This window comes from Ovis canadensis, chromosome 16 (genome assembly GCF_042477335.2).
Source record: "Ovis canadensis isolate MfBH-ARS-UI-01 breed Bighorn chromosome 16, ARS-UI_OviCan_v2, whole genome shotgun sequence".
Lineage (NCBI taxonomy): Eukaryota > Metazoa > Chordata > Mammalia > Artiodactyla > Bovidae > Ovis > Ovis canadensis.
In genome coordinates, this window is record NC_091260.1 from 75,112,560 (window position 1) to 75,128,756 (window position 16,197).

General features: G+C 38.2%; 1 protein-coding gene across 1 annotated transcript in view; it reads left to right on the forward strand.

Moving 5' to 3' along the window:
* The window catches only part of CTNND2 (catenin delta 2), a 1,126,037-nt gene that overhangs the window by 605,546 nt on the left and 504,294 nt on the right, over positions 1–16,197 (forward strand). The window contains exons 4-5 of the mRNA XM_069556073.1: positions 6,856–6,890; positions 7,925–8,041. Of these exons, the coding sequence (XP_069412174.1) occupies positions 6,856–6,890; positions 7,925–8,041 (152 nt within the window). The remainder of the gene's footprint in view (positions 1–6,855; positions 6,891–7,924; positions 8,042–16,197) is intronic.

Genomic DNA, 16,197 nt, shown 5'->3' on the forward strand with positions numbered 1-16,197 from the left:
GGGATTTCCCAGGCAAGAATACTGGAGTGGGTTGCCATTTCCTCTTCCAGGGTATCTTCCTGACCCAGAGATGGAACTCACATCTCCCACATTGACAGGTGGGTTCCTTACCACTGAACTACCAGGGAAGCCTGGATGATTGGGTATTTGCACATAAAACATTATCAGATATTGACTCACAACTCACCCAAGTGTTTCGCTAGTTTGCTGTCCCACATACAGTGTATGAGTTAACATTTCTTCATCTCCTCTTCAACATTTAGCACAGTCAGACTTTCTAGTAGTTTTATAGATTGTGGAGGATTAAAGAGGTATCTGTCAATTTCTATTCTTTTAACTTTTGATAGGATTGAGTCTCTTTTAATGTATGCATTCTTGGTTTTTCTGCTCTTCATCAATTTTACATATATTAGTTGACCTCTTTCCTACTTGATCTCTTAATCTCTTCCTCATTGATTTATAGGAGTTATTTATAATGTTCTGCAAGATAACCCTTTGTAAGCTGTATGCATTGTAAATATCTTCTCCCAGGATGTGGCTTGTTTTTTCACCTTAGTTTCTGGAGTTTATGGCTTTAATTGCATAGGAGTTCAATTTTTGTGCCAAGTGTGTGAATAGAATGTTAGTTTAGAAAGTAGTCTCTAGAAGCAGGTGGTCAGGGTAATAATCCTGGCTTCAGTATTTGTTGACTGTGGGGTCTCCAGCAAGTTCCATAAGAACTTTTCAGCTCAGTTTCATCCTCTATAAAATGGGAAAATATCACCTCTCAAAAGTTTTGTTGTAAAGTTTAACTAGAAATCAGTTAGAATATTGCCTGTTGTAAAGCGAAAGGTATCTATGCATTTGCTACTAGGATTGTGCTTTTAAAATATTGTTTTAAAAATTCTTTTCTAGCATTACCAGTATATATTTATGTGTGTGTGTGTTTGTGTGTGTGTTTGTATTTAAAAGCTAAATGTTACTTATGATGGTCTTTGTTATAAATATATATGTGTATTCTCACAATAACTGAGTTCTGAAACTTATATAAAGTTGTATTTAAATATGCATGTGTGTGTGCTAAGTCTCTTCAGTCATGTCCAAGTCTTTACGACTCTGTGGACTGCAGCCTGCCAGGCTTCTCTGCCCATGGGATTCTCCAGGCAAGAATGTTGGCATGGGTTACCATGCCCTCCTCCAGGGGATCTTCCTGATCCAGGGATCTTCCTGAACCCACGTCTCTTTTATCTCCTGCATTAGCAGGCAGATTCTCTACCACTAGTGCCGCTAAAGCCCACATTTAATTCTTTAGACATTATTTCTAGTCTAAGAAATAGAATTTTGGTAGTGAAAGCAAACTTTATTTCCTGAAACTGAACATACATGAAAGCTACAACAGCCTCAAAACTGACTTTTATATTAGATTAAGTTGAATGATATGATTGGGGGAAAGACACCTTAAATAAGAGTGTCTGAAGTATAGGCATAATTTCTATTGAATGAATAAAGAGTTTGCTTTTTTTAAAAAAAAGTGTCCACCTTAGGGCAGCTTTTAAGAATCAATTGCATAAATATGCAATTGCATAGAAAGTAAAGGGCACACATAAAGGAAATAAAATCCAAACCCAGTGTCTCTTGGGACGTCTATTTTCTGTGATCAGTCATACTTTTAGTGCATTTTAACTCTGCTAAGGAAATCAGGAAACCATTTACATGATTAATGCTCTTTGTCTGCTCCAGGGGAGATACCCCTGCTTCGAGCAGATAATTTCATTTTTGCTGTCAATAGTATTTTTTCAATTGTGATAAAAAATGTTTCTTCTTGTTTCTGTTGCACATAAAATTGAAACTATTTTTAAAGAAATGAACAAAAAGTAAATATGTAACAGTGTGATGTGTACTTCTATGTGTAAAATCACCCATTACTGTGGATGAGGGGATAAATCTCAAAGGATGCGAAATGCCGGAGCACTGCCTTATTTGTGCCAGGGTGAGCGGAGACGTTTTCTCCCAGCTCTAAACTGTGGAAATGAAAGATGGAGAAGTTGGAGATGCCTTATGAACTCAAATAATGGCATATTTCTGTATTATTCAGTGTGACATTTATTCTGCCCAAGAAAACAACCCTCCAGCTTCAGAGTTTTAACAAAACTATGGTTTATTTGTCATTCATGTTGTGTCTTCTCTGGTTTGGCAGAAATTTCCCCAGCATGTGGTTACTCAGGGACCCTTCTCAACATAGGGCTTCACAAGGGAGTGCATGGAAACCACATGTCCGCCCTTCTGTGCTTGGGGCAGGAGATGGTACATGGCCCCAAACACATGCAGGGTGGTAGAGAATTGTGATCTTCAGTGTGCCCAGGAGTGGAGAGCAGGGCTTTGATGAGCATGGAAGAAACTTCCAGCGACTTATGCATTCTTATTGTTTCAAGTGGGAAGTAGCAACTGGATTTTCCTCCATGACTTTTTGTTGCTGTTGTTTTGATTGGATGGGGGATTTTTAAAATTCTACAGTGATTTACAATTTTCAAGAAAAGCTTCACACGTACGATTTTGTGTAATCCCGTGATAACCCTCCCCCCACCAACCCCTATCTTGCCCCTCCTTCCTGCACGCCCTCCACTGGTAACAACTGGTTTCTTCTCTATTCCTAAGTCTGCATTACTGTTTGTTTTATTCACGGGTTTATTGTTGTTGTTTTTTGATTCCACATATAAGTTATACAGTCCATGGGATTTTCTAGGCCAGAATACTGTACAGTACTATACATTCCATGGAATTCTCCAGGACAGAGCACTGGAGTGGGTAGCCTATTCCTCCTCCAGCGGACCTTCCTGATCCAGGAATCGAACCTGGGTCTCCTGCAGTGCAGGTGGATTCTTTACTGACTGAGCTATCAGGAAAGCCCCATATAAGTGATAGCATATAGCATTTCAGAGAAAGCAATGGCACCCAACTCCAGTACTCTTGCCTGGAAAATCCCATGGATGGAGGAGCCTGGTGGGCTGCAGTCCATGGGGTGACGAAGAGTTGGACACGACTGAGTGATTTCACTTTCACTTTTCACTTTCATGCATTGGAGAAGGAAATGGCAACCCACTCCAGTGTTCTTGCCTGGAGAGTCCCAGGGACGGCAGAGCCTGGCGGGCTGCCGTCTGTGGGGTTGCACAGAGTCTGACACAACTGAAGCGACTTAGCAGCAGCAGCAGCAGCAGCAGCATATAGCATTTATCTTTCTCTGTCTGACATATTTCATTTAGCATATTGCCAAGTCCATCTGTGTTGCTGCAAATGGGAAAATTTTCATTCTTTTTTATGGCATATATCTGTTGATGGACACCCACAATGCCTTCTATACATAATGCTCTTATGAACATTGGATGCACGTGTATTTTCTAATTAGTGGGGTGTTTTTTAGATATATTCCTAGAAGTGGAATTGCTGGGTCATATGTAGTTCTTTGAGAACTACATATTTTAGTTTCCTGAGAAACTTCCATATTGTTTTCCATAAGAGATTGCATCAATTTACATTCCCACTAACAGTGTACAAGGGTTCTCCTTTGTCTACATCCTTGTCAACACTTGTTATTTGTGTTCTCAGGTGTAAAGTGATACCTCGCTGTGGTTTCAATTTGTGTTTCCCTGATGATTAGCGATGTTGAGCATCTTTTCATGTTCCAAGTGTCCATCTGCATTTCCTCTTTGGAAAAAATGTCCACTTAGTTCTGCCCATTTTTTTAATCATGTCGTTTAATTTTTTTTTAATATTGAGCTATATGTGGCCAAGTTATTTAGCATCAATAAATAGCTACTCCCCAGGGACCAAAAGATATAAGTAATTGTCATGAATTAGCACAGCCCTAGTATACAATAAGTACTTAGCAAAGAAGTGAATTGGTACAAGGCACGAAACGTAGCAGCATACTGAAATGAAGTGAAGTGAAGTCGCTCAGTCGTGTCCGACTTTTTACGACCCTGTGGACTGTAGCCTACCAGGCTCCTCCGTCCCTGGGATTCTCCAGGCAGGAATACTGGAGTGAGTTGCCATTTCCTTCTCCAGGAGATCTTCCCAACCCAGGGATCGAACCTGGGTCTCCCATAGTAGCATACAGATAATAGTAAATCGTGAAGGCTATACTATGAAAACATTTGATCATACCAGAAAAATACTGTAGTGGTTTCCTAGGCTGCCATGACAAATTACTACAACGAGTGTCTTAAAATAAATTCATTACCTCACAGATTGGGGGCCAGAAGTTATAGCTTACAGTGAACGATATTGGATTCTTGATCTCCGAAGAAGAAGATTTAGTTTCGGGACCAGAGACTAGGCTTGATCACTCAAGAGCTTTTGTGTAGCAGAGTTTTATTAAAATAACAAAAGGGACAGACAAAGCTTCTGACAAAGACATCAGGAGGCATATGGTGAGTGCCCCCATCACTAGTCTTATCAAGGCCTTATATACTTTACCAGACCTACTCCAATAACATGCATCTGAAATTAACAAGATTAGATTTAACCAGACCCATTCCCACAACATACTTCTTAAGATAACAAGATTGGTCAGAAAACCTTCTTGTTAAGGAGAAACATGTCCTGGAGCAAGATACACTGTTACATTGATTAAAACAAAGCCATGTAGAAAATGTCTTTTTCTCCTTGAGAGCCCCAGATTCCTTTCTCTTTCTAGAGGGCTCCAGACCCCTTTCTCCTCCTCAGGAACCCTGGTCTTCTTATCAGCCTACCAATGAACTGACTCTCTCAGAAGTTCAAAATCACCTATGCTGACAGGGCTATGTTCCCTCAGTTCAATTCAGTCATTTCAGTCACTGAGTCGTGTCTGACTCTGTGACCCCATGGACTGCAGCACACCAGGCTTCTTTGTCCTTCATCATCTCCTGGAATTTGCTCAATCTCTTATCTATTGAGTTGGTGATGCCATCCAACCATGTCATCCTCTGTCACCCTCAATCTTCTCCTGCCCTCAATCTTTCCCAGCATCAGGATCTTTTCCAATAAGTCAGCTCTTCTCATCAGGTGGCCAAAGGATTGAAGCTTCAGCTTTAGCATCAGTCCTTCCAGTGAATATGCAGGGTTGATTTCCATTAGGATTGACTGGTTTAATCTCCTTACTGTCCAAGGGACTCGCAAGAGTCTTCTCCAGTGCCGCAATTCAAAAGCATCAATTCTTCAGCACTCAGCCTTCTTTATGGAGGAATGCTAAGGAGAGAGGATCTTTTCTGAACTCTCCCAGGTTCTGCTGGCTCCAGCCACTCCTTGGCTTATGATACATAACTCCAGTCTCTTGCCTGGAGTTATTCACCTTCACAAGACCTTCACAAGACCTCCTCTGTGTCTTTCTCCACTAGTATCTTTTATAAGGACATTGATCATTGACTTTCAGAAGCTCTCATCTTAAGATCTTTACCTTAATTACATCTTTAAAAACCCTTTCCCACTAAGTAACCTTTCACAATTTCTAGGGATTTCGTGTGGACACATCTTTTGGGGGGAAAGGATACCATTCAACTCAGTACAATTTTAAAAACATTTCCCACCCCTATATTAGAGGCCAGTTACTAACTGAACATACTTTGTAATTTTTTTAAATATTAACTATAGGATTGCATTTCTGTTTTACATGTTAAACCTTGCACTTAGTTGTTACTGCTTTATAGTGATACACTTTTTGATGCAAGGAGAATTTGCATCAGAGTGAATTTGTAATGTTATCATTTTAGGTATCAACTGTCTATAGCGCTCATCATTGCAAAACCATTTTCCAATTTGCTAAAATGGATTGGCTGAGGAGAAAGATGCCCTAAAACAGTCTCTTAAGGGACTGCTCTTATATTCATGTATATCAATCATGGCTATTCTGAACACTCATTTATACCAGAATTGCCTTTTCCCCCAGCAAATGTATTCAGAAACCATTTCTAAGGTACAGATTAAAGTTCTAAAACCTACTTTTTATTGTGAAACTGATGAGCTATTCATAGAAGTGCCTTTATCAGAGTAAAAGATCGAGTAAATAGGTGTAGAAAATCATTCTCAAAATGATACCTGTCAGTAATTGTCATATAGATTTCCCACAAATTACTGACATATAAAAAAGGATATGTTAGAACTATTTGCATATATAATGAAAGAGCTGTTCATACTTAGAAATTTTCAATTTATTTATGTATTTTAAATAAACCATTCAGAGTAAATTTATGTGCCCACCTAGGTACAATATGCACAATATCTTTGGCATGTTATTTACATGAGCCACCCTTTCTACCTGGGTCATTTTTATTATATGATATATTTCTAAAGTGGAAACTTGGGAACTGTATAGTTGGTGGGTGGTAAAGTATTATGATTTTTATATTACTTAATTTGAAATATAATAAACAGCTAAAAGGAACTGCTTATAAGGTATGTCTAGGAAAAGGTGCAGATTTATTTTATCTCTTTATAATGAAAATGGAGAAAGTTATATCTTTATTAGAACCCCTTACAGAGTTTACATGAAACTATTCAGACTTATATTTTAAAATAGCTACAGTTGGGTAGAGCTTCATGTGTATAGAAACTGTCGTAAGTGATAAGTACAGTAGATTGTGATTCGTAAAAAAATCAGCTCTTCTTTTGAAAACTACTGAATGATGTCCATTTATGACATGTTAATACTGTGAATCCAAACAGGTATATATCAAATAGATTAAAATTATGATTGTATCAAAGCAGGACGCCTTTTCCCAGTAAGAAATTAAAAGGAATTCCATGGAGCCCCCATTACTAACTTAATGTACATTTGCGTCTTACAGTCTAGAGACCTTTAATTTGTAACAAATTCATTATATCTATGTATTCTCTTTTTTACAGTTCAGCAGAAGAGCAGTTTCACTGGCAATCACAAGGTAAGGTACAGCTTCATTTCTTTATTGAAGTATACTTGAATTACAGTGTTATATAATCTGTATATATTAACATACATACTTTTTTGTATTCCTTTCCATTATGATTATAAGATAGTCGATCTTGTTCCTTGTGCTATACCGTCATTTCTTTTTGTTTGTCTGTTTTACATATAGTAGGTTATATCTGCTAATCCCAAACCCGTAATTTGTTCCTCTCCTACCCCTTTTCTCAATTGGTAATCATGTTTGTTTTCTTATGTCCATGGATCATTTTGTTTTGCAAACAAGTTCATTTGTATCATATTTTAGATTCCACACACAAATGATAAATAAGTATTTGTCTTTCTCTGACTTCACTCAATATGATAATCTCTAGGTCCATCCATGTTGCTGGAAATGGCATTATTTCATTCTTTTTTACATTGAGTAATATTCCATTGTGTACGTGTATATATATACACAAACACACCACATCTTCTTTATCCATTCATCAGCTGATGGACATTTAAATTTAAAATACAACTTCTTGATGAGCATTTATACTTACTTCTACATATACCTCTATTGGTTAATTTTCTTAAAAACTTTAGAAAGAAACTTATAAAAATAAATTTGATAAAACATGACACTAAAATTAAGTGATATTGTTTAGAAAGCTCAACAGTTCATGGGAGTTAAGTTTTCCCATTCCCTAGTAACTTTATGTTTTTCATGGACACATATAATTGGCTAACCTTGGTTTTTAATAGTGGTTGACCAGGGTTTATAACGTGATACCTAATGAGAATTTCATAAAAGTAATAGCATCACTGACTCAATGGACATGAGTTTGAGTAAACTCTGGGAGTTGGTGATGGACAGTGAGTCCTGGTGTGCTGCAGTCCATGGGGTTGCAAAGTGTTGGACACGACTAAGTGACTGAACTGAACTGAATAGTTTTAGTTACTATGTTTTTGATTATTAAGTGATAGTCTTAAGCTTTAATGTTGACGAAACCATGTGCTTGTTCATCTCTCTGAAATATTGCATTTCAGATGGTCAAAAAGATATCGAAGATGAGCTCACAACAGGTCTTGAACTGGTGGACTCCTGTATTAGATCACTACAGGAATCAGGAATACTTGACCCACAAGACTATTCAACAAGTGAAAGTAAGTCTAATGGTAATTAAGCTTGAAGACAATTAAAATATAAGAGCATTATGTCATTAATATTGATGAAAGTGAAGTGAAAGTGGCTCAGTCATGTCCCATGGAATGGGAGGCGACCCCATGGACCACACAGTCCGTGGAATTCTCCAGGCCAGAATACTGGAATGGGTAGCCATTCCCTTCTCCTGGGGATCTTCCCAACCCAGGGATCGAACCCAGGTCTCCTGCATTGGAGGTGGATTCTTTACCAGCTGAGCCACCAGGGAAGCCCATTAATATTAATATAGTTAAATCGTGAGCCATATCCTTAGGACTTCAAGATGTGTTTATGCTTATTTTATCAATTTCATTCCACTCTCGTCTACTTCCTTCCTGCATTACCCCACACTAATATTTGATTATAAACTTAATATTTGATTATAAACTCTCTTAAGTCAGTAATGGGGGCTTCCCTGATGGCTTAGATGGTAAAGAGTCTGCCCACAGTGCAAGAGATTGAGGTTCGATCCCTGGGTTGGGAAGATCCCCTGGAGAAGGGAATGACTACCCACCCATTCCAGTATTCTTACTGGAAAATCCCATGGATAGAGGAGGCTGGCGGGCTACAGTCCATGGGGTCACAAAAAATCAGACATGACTGAGCGACTAACATAACAAGTCAGTAATTAGCATCGAGATTTCTCACCAACTATTGACATATTGGTGATTCTCAACCAAGTCTTTGACATCCTTTTTGGCATCTAGATTAGCAAATTGTATGAATTCATCATATAGTTGTTTTATCGACATGCTGTATGCTTTAAACTTAACTGTGAGAGATTCCCAGGTGGTGCAGTAGTAAAGGTATCCGCCTGCCCATGCAGGAGACTCAGGAGACACAGGTTTGATTTCTGGGTCAGAAAGTTCCCCTGGAGTAGGAAATGGCAACCTACTCCGAAATTCTTACCTGGAAAATTCTATGAACAGAGGAGCCTCGTGGCCTACAGCTTATGGATGAGGAGCCTGGTGGGCTACAGTTCATGGGGTCCCAAAGAGCTGGACATGACTGAGCACACAGTCAAGGCTTTACTCATACAGATGACTGTTGGTAGGGATCTTAAATGTTGGAACAGTTCTGTAGCAAAATAGATAGAATTGTATAATGTATGCAATACTGTTTATATAGTGCTAGAACTCTTTACATTTCTATCTTTAGCTATCTTGCATAGCTATATTAATCTCAATAAATATTTAAAGATTTTTTTTCTACTTAATTATATGTTTTTCAACCAGAGTGGCTGAAACTTAGAAATAGAAGTTCTCTGAGCTGAAACAAGCCTCATTTTAATAAATCATAAAATTCTCTTGACCTGCTTTAATAAAATCCCACAAAAAGCTCAAAATTAAATCATTAAAACAGACATTACCCTAATAATTTCTACACCAGAAATCCGTGGAGCATTTTATTCCTTAATTTTGAAAAAGTATAATTTCCTTGAAAACCCATCAATGTTTACTATATAAAGGAAAGATATAAGCGTGAGATAGCATGGTGATCCTAAAACCATTTAATGTACATATTAGTTCATTTTCTCTATGATCTTTATAATACCATGACTCTTAAAATAATATCATCATGAATATGCTGGTTTAACCATTTACATCCTCTCATTAAAGCTTCTAAAGTAAGATGCATGAGTGTATTATACTTGTTCTCTGTATTTTATATTTTACAGTGTAAGATTGTTTCCTTTTGTTTCTCAAAGCCTATAAAATATTTACTCTGTAGGGGCAGTTGTGGTTAGAATTATTAATATATTTAATTAATATTTTAGGCACATGCACTCATTTTCTTAGAGAGTAAGGAAAGCAGAAATAAAACTTCTTGGCAGGATGATAGAGGCTATGTTATTTTTATATAATACTTTTATTATATATTATTATGTAATAATTTTATTATGATTTTAAGAGAGGGTATAACCTTTTATTCATGGAAAGTACAGAAAAAAGGAAGAAAAGAGTAATAGGCAAACAAGTTAAAATAGAAGTGATAAATCAAGTATATCAATCTAGTACTACATGTAAGCATGCTGAATTCTCAGAAAAAAAATAAAAATTCAGATTTGTAGAAAATGATAAAATCATGAGGTATGTTTAATATGCACACTTATATTAATGAAGTAAATGTTGAAATAAATAGGCATTTACTATTTAGACAAATACTAACAGACAAATAGACAAGTAGAATAGACAAAGAAATGACGGCAAATACAACGACCACAAAGAGTAGGATTGGGAAGAATAATGTGAAATAAAGTGGAATTTACCACAGAATCACTAAGCAGGGCCAAAAAGGAATTATGTAGTGAAAATATATTATAATCATATGGCAAAATCTGGTGAGCATACATGTGCCAAACAACATAACGTCTGAATATTAAAAATGAAAGAGATTGATGAAAAATAATGTGAACGTTCTCAGAATAAGACTGAATAACAAGAGAAGAAGCCACAGAAAGTTGGATAAATAATTAACAAATCAATGCATTAAGTGAATTTTTTAAAGGTATACTTTTTGAATAACAATAACCATTTGCTTTATATGTCCAAGGAAAATTTATAAAAATTGATCAGCTAATGGGCTGTAAAGATAATTCTAAAAGTTATAAAGTATAGAAAGGCCACATTCTTTTATAATAATTTAGTAAAATTAAAAGTAAACAATAAATGATAAGCAAAAATATAATAACATTAAAATTAAGAAACATACTTTTGGGTTTACCGAATCAAATGTGAAAGCAGGAAGAAAATTACATACTCTTTTATATTTACAAAGCAAATGAAATAGCAACATTTTATAATGAAAGCATAAGGGTATGGCAAAAAAATGCATTCAGAGGAAATCGAAATTTTATTATTAAAAATAAAAGATAATAATGAGCTCAGCATCCCTTTATATGGGACACCTTAAAAAGAGCTAAATAAATCAAAATAAGCTAGGAAGATGGAAATAAATTATAAAAGCAGTGCAGAGATAACAATATAAAATTAAAGAGTAGAAGAAACAAATATTAGAGGAGATAAACAACTATATGAACTTTTAAAAAATAACTTCGTCAACTAATAATCCCAAACATCCTAAATTTAATTTGTTTGGCAGTGCATTTGCTAAGCTGGCTTTTCTCTAGTTGGAGCAAGCAGGGCCTTCTCTCTAGTTTGGGTGCTCGGGCTTCTCATTGCAGTGGCTTCTCTTGTTGTGGAGCTGGGCTCTAGGGCATCAGTCGTTGCAGCTGAGAGCTCAGTAGTTGCAGTTCCCAGGCTCTAAAGTGCAGGCTCAATAGCTGTGGCCCACGGGCTTAGTTGCTCCAAGGCACGTGCGATCTTCCTGGACCAGGGATCGAACCCATGTCTCCTGTATTGGCCCGTGGATTCTTTACGACTGAGCCACGGAAGAAGTCTGTGAATTTCTAAACTGAGACACTACACGCAGGAGAAATAGAAGGTTCAGTGTTCACTTTTGCATTTCTGTAAAACATGTCCAAACATTACCTGCAAAAGATTTATCTTTATTACAGGAAATTTAAATGTACTAGTAAGGGTTTTTAAAATAGATTTGCTAACTGCTGAATTTTTGATTATCAGAAAGATTAGTTTATGTTATTATATACTGATTTTTCTTTTTGAAGACTCCTAGGAGTTAATTGTTCATTTTTGAAGGCCCTGCTTCTCGTTTGAAGATTGTCGTTGCTGTTGCTAAGTTACTAAGTCATGTCCCCATGGACTTTGCGACCCCATGGACTGCAGCACGCCAAGTTTTTCTGTCCTTCACTATCTCCCAGAGTTTTCGGTGATGTCATCCAACCATCTCATCCTCCGTCGCCCCCCTTCTCCTCTTGTAATCAATCTTTCCCAGCATCAGGGTCTTTTCCAATAAGTTGGCTCTTTACATCAGGGGGCCAAAGGATTGGAGCTTAAACAAAGTAAAATGAAAACAAACAACAAACCCAGGTGATTCAAATGCTGCTTGAAATTTTATGCTAAAGGATCTGAATCACAGTAAACTGTGGAATATTGTTATTCTTAAGAAACATTGGTTCTTAACATTTTCAGAGCCAGTTTGAGACTGAATGAAGTAACATTTAGGGAATTAATTTTAAAATATTGAGTAGATAATTATCATTTGAGGGATCAATTATTGCTTATTTTAAGTACTCAGAATATCAGAAAATAAAAATCCTAATTGCTGTTTGTGTTTGTATCAGGGCCCAGATGGAAAATAGAGTCTTCTCAAAAAGAGTTTAAATGAAGAGAATTTAATTAAAGGTCCATTTACAAAAGAGTGAGCAAGATTAAGGGAACAATCGATGCCTGAAGAAGTATTCGGGGAGTAGCAACAGATGGAAACCCTTGCCACCCTTAGTCCCAAAGGAAAAATCTACGAAGCAGTGCCAGCCGAGTCAGGAGGCACGGCTGGGGGGAACAGAAGAATAAACGTTCTAGCCTCTCTCTCCTCCTGCCTTGCACTGGCCAAGTCTAGTCTTAAATCAAGTGCCAAGGGGCTCTTGTGATACAGTCTCTGTGGGGAGAAAGGCAGAGAATGAATATGGGGCAGCAAAGAGAATAGTTGGCACCACATTCTTCTCAGTTCTAGAACAACATGCCATGTTTATCTTTACACAGATATAACATATTCCTATGTACCAGTGCTTTGACGTGTTTCATATAATTAGCACACGCCCATCAGATTCTGCCCATCCCTTGTTTTTGTGATGATTCAATCAATAGTCTCATTAGCTAGGACAGACATGAAGTAGCTGATGCTAAATTGGACCTGGCACACTGCCCTTGAGAGCTGGAATCTTAGTCCTAACCTGAAAGAGACCAAAACAACACTAAAGACAGTCTAAAACCAGCTTGAAAAATGTACAGTGGCAACCAGTCTCAGTCCCTAAGCACTTAATACGTAATTCATTGTGTTTAAAAGCTTTTGTTATTTTTCTTTCCAGGGTCTGATTAAAATAAACTTTGAATTTTAGTAAACCCACCTTCTTGACCCTAAGGCAAGCAATAACTGCTCCAGCAATATGAACTACAGTGTCCCACACTTATCAGTGTTTCCCAACACTTTGCATTTTTTTTAAACTGCTATCATAAACAGTATGTAAATCATTTGTACAACCTTTGCCAGCCCGCCACTATTCTATGGCTGCCAGCTGTGTGATTTCAACTCTAACAAATACATGACATGGAGTCACTGGAAGAATTGCCGTTGTTTTACTGAAAAAAAAAAGTTATTGACAGAGGCTCAGGGCCATTGCGGAGAAGGCAATGGCACCCCACTCCAGTACTCTTGTCTGGAAAATCCCACGGATGGAGGAGCCTGGTGGGCTGCAGTCCATGGGGTCGCTAAGAGTCGGACATGACTGAGTGACTTCATTTTCACTCTTCACTTTCATGCATTGGAGAAGGAAATGGCAACCCACTCCAGTGTTCTCGCCTGGAGAATCCCAGGGACACAGGAGCTTAGTGGGCTGCCGTCTGTGGGGTCGCGCAAAGTTGGACACGACTGACGTGACTTAGCAGCAGTAGCAGCAGGGCCATTGATGTTGGGAAAGATTGAAGGCAAAAGGGGAAGAGGGCGGTGAGGAGGAGATGATTAGATATCATCACCAACTCAATAGACATGAGTTTGAACAAATTCTGGGAAACAGTAAAGGACAGGGAAGCCTGGAGTGCTTCAGTCCAGGGGGGCACAAAGAGTCAGATCCAACTGAGTGACCATACAACAGCAACAATAGAGCCATTAGCTTCTCATATAATACACAGCTTGACCCAAACTGTATGTCAGGGACCAAGCAGGTTATTGGATCCACGCGTCCTTGGAGATACAAAGTCAGAGATTAAAAACATTTGTAAGTCAAAATCAGAGAGGAAATGTGCTTCTTGTGGGGGGATAGGGGATGGCTTATATGTTTACTTGTTTCTTCACTAAGTCATGTCCAGCTCTTTTGAGACTCCATGAACCGTAGCCTGCTAGTCTCCTCTGTCCATGGGATTTCCCAGGCAAGAATACTGAAGTTGGTTGCCATTTCCTTCCCCAGGGGATCTTCCCAACCCAGGGATCGAATCTGGATTTCCTGTGTCTCCTGCATTGCAGGCGGATTCTTTACCACTGAGCCACTGGGGAAGCCCCCTTCTGTGTTTATAGATAGTGTTGTTGAATATCATGAAATAGTAATTATTTGTTTCTATAGCACTTGGACAAATTGAAATTCTACCACATCCTAGAAAATCCCAGCATTCAGTAGGAAGGAAATCTTGGGAGCTTAATATATTCTGAATATTATGGCAAAGAAAGGAATGTTATTTAATTGAGTTCTCAATTCAGAATATATTCAAAAAATTAAGAATCAATCATAAAGGTTACCATTCTGAGCAGGTAAAATCTAAATAGAGTGATCATATATAGTTTGATAGAAAGGAATACATTACTTCCTCTTGATTTACAGTCTGTCATCTTCATTTAATTACTGCAAATATGTTTAATTCCATGAGGTGGAAAAACCATTGAGAGATTGGGTTATTAAAAATACTATAAAATATAACCCCTTACATTCTTATGGAATAATAATAAAGATAAGAGACAACCTTGGGAGGTGAATATTTTTGCAATTCCTGGCAAGGAATTTTTGCAATTCGTGGCAACAAAGGATTCAGAAGTGGTTTGGGAGGATGACACTTTTATAGTGATTAGAGTAATCAAGATGATAAATATATAAATAATGTGACTCACTGTTGATAATCTGATAGGGTGGAAACCAGATCCTCAGTTAGACCTGATGGGGTGCAGAGACTTTGGGTAGGTAGGGGTCCAAGGTAATCCATCCTGCCCTTGGAGCCACAAGATCTAGATTCCAGCCCTACTGTTCCCCTCACTCCACAAGTAGCTGAGGACTGTCACCTGGGCCCAGAGACCCCAAGTCCCTTCCTGGGCATGTATTTATTCAAGTCAATTGAGTACATCCTTGGTTGTTCATTCCTTGTATTTCTTCATCATATACCCTTCGGTCCAAAGTTTTTGAAATGCAAACAAGCCAGTCTCCGCTCCACAAATTGGTCAGAATTGAAGCCTGAAATTGTCTGATGCTTCATGCATCCTTTTCTTTCCTTTCCAGGTTCAATCACATCCACCCACCCCACTACCTTTGGTGTTACAAAGCCCATGGGAAGTTGGCAGGCGAAAGTATAAACAAAAGTGGGGGAAAACACCCAGGTAGCACACAGGGTATATAGTAATATCCTCCAGAAAGCTGTCATTATCTTTTCTTCCAGACTGGACCTTTACCTCTTCTTCAGCTAAGGTTCTATTTCTTTCTCTTATATTTCTTTCTGGGCTTCTCTCGTGGCTGAATCAGTAAAGAATCCATCTGCAAAGCAGGAGACCTGGGTTCAGTCCCTGGGTTGGAAAGATTCCCCTGGAAGAGGGCATGGCAACCCGCTTAAGTATCATATTTCTTTCTATCACAGATAGAAAGATATATGTCTTTCTATCACATAGACATTTGAGAAGCATGTTATAGCTTCCGCAAAGAGATCACCAGCTCAGAGACAGACCTAGGAAATGAAGGGATGGGCAAACACCTATAATACCAACTGCTCCTTATTCATTCCCTACGCAGGAGGAAAAAAATGCAAATTTCTCATTAAAAACATCATTCTCATCTGTGTTCTCAGGGTCTCCTGGAATCAAGCACAGAGTTTAGAGCCTGGCAGAGATTTTTAATGAAAACATAATTGGGGCCTGAAATTGTCAAGGCACCCTACGCGCCCCACATGCAAATACGAGGGTCAGATGAAAGCTGGTAGAAGTGACGAAATGGAGAGAGGCAGAAAGCTCCCATGAGAAAGTCAAAATAAGCAGAATTTTCCCTGGGGCACAGTGGAGGGTGGGGTCCCCTGGTAATACCCTATGAAGACATCTTATAGGATTTCCCTAGAAGTAATTGCCACTGACCAAACAATAAGTCACTTCAACAGCAACTGATAACATCAAATGTTAATATACTAGGCTTTGATTGTAAAGCTATAGGCTCAGATAGGTGATACATTTTTTAAAACCTCTGTTTCAAGCCCAGGTGGCACCAGTGGTAAGGAGCCTGCCGGCCAGAGTAGGAGAC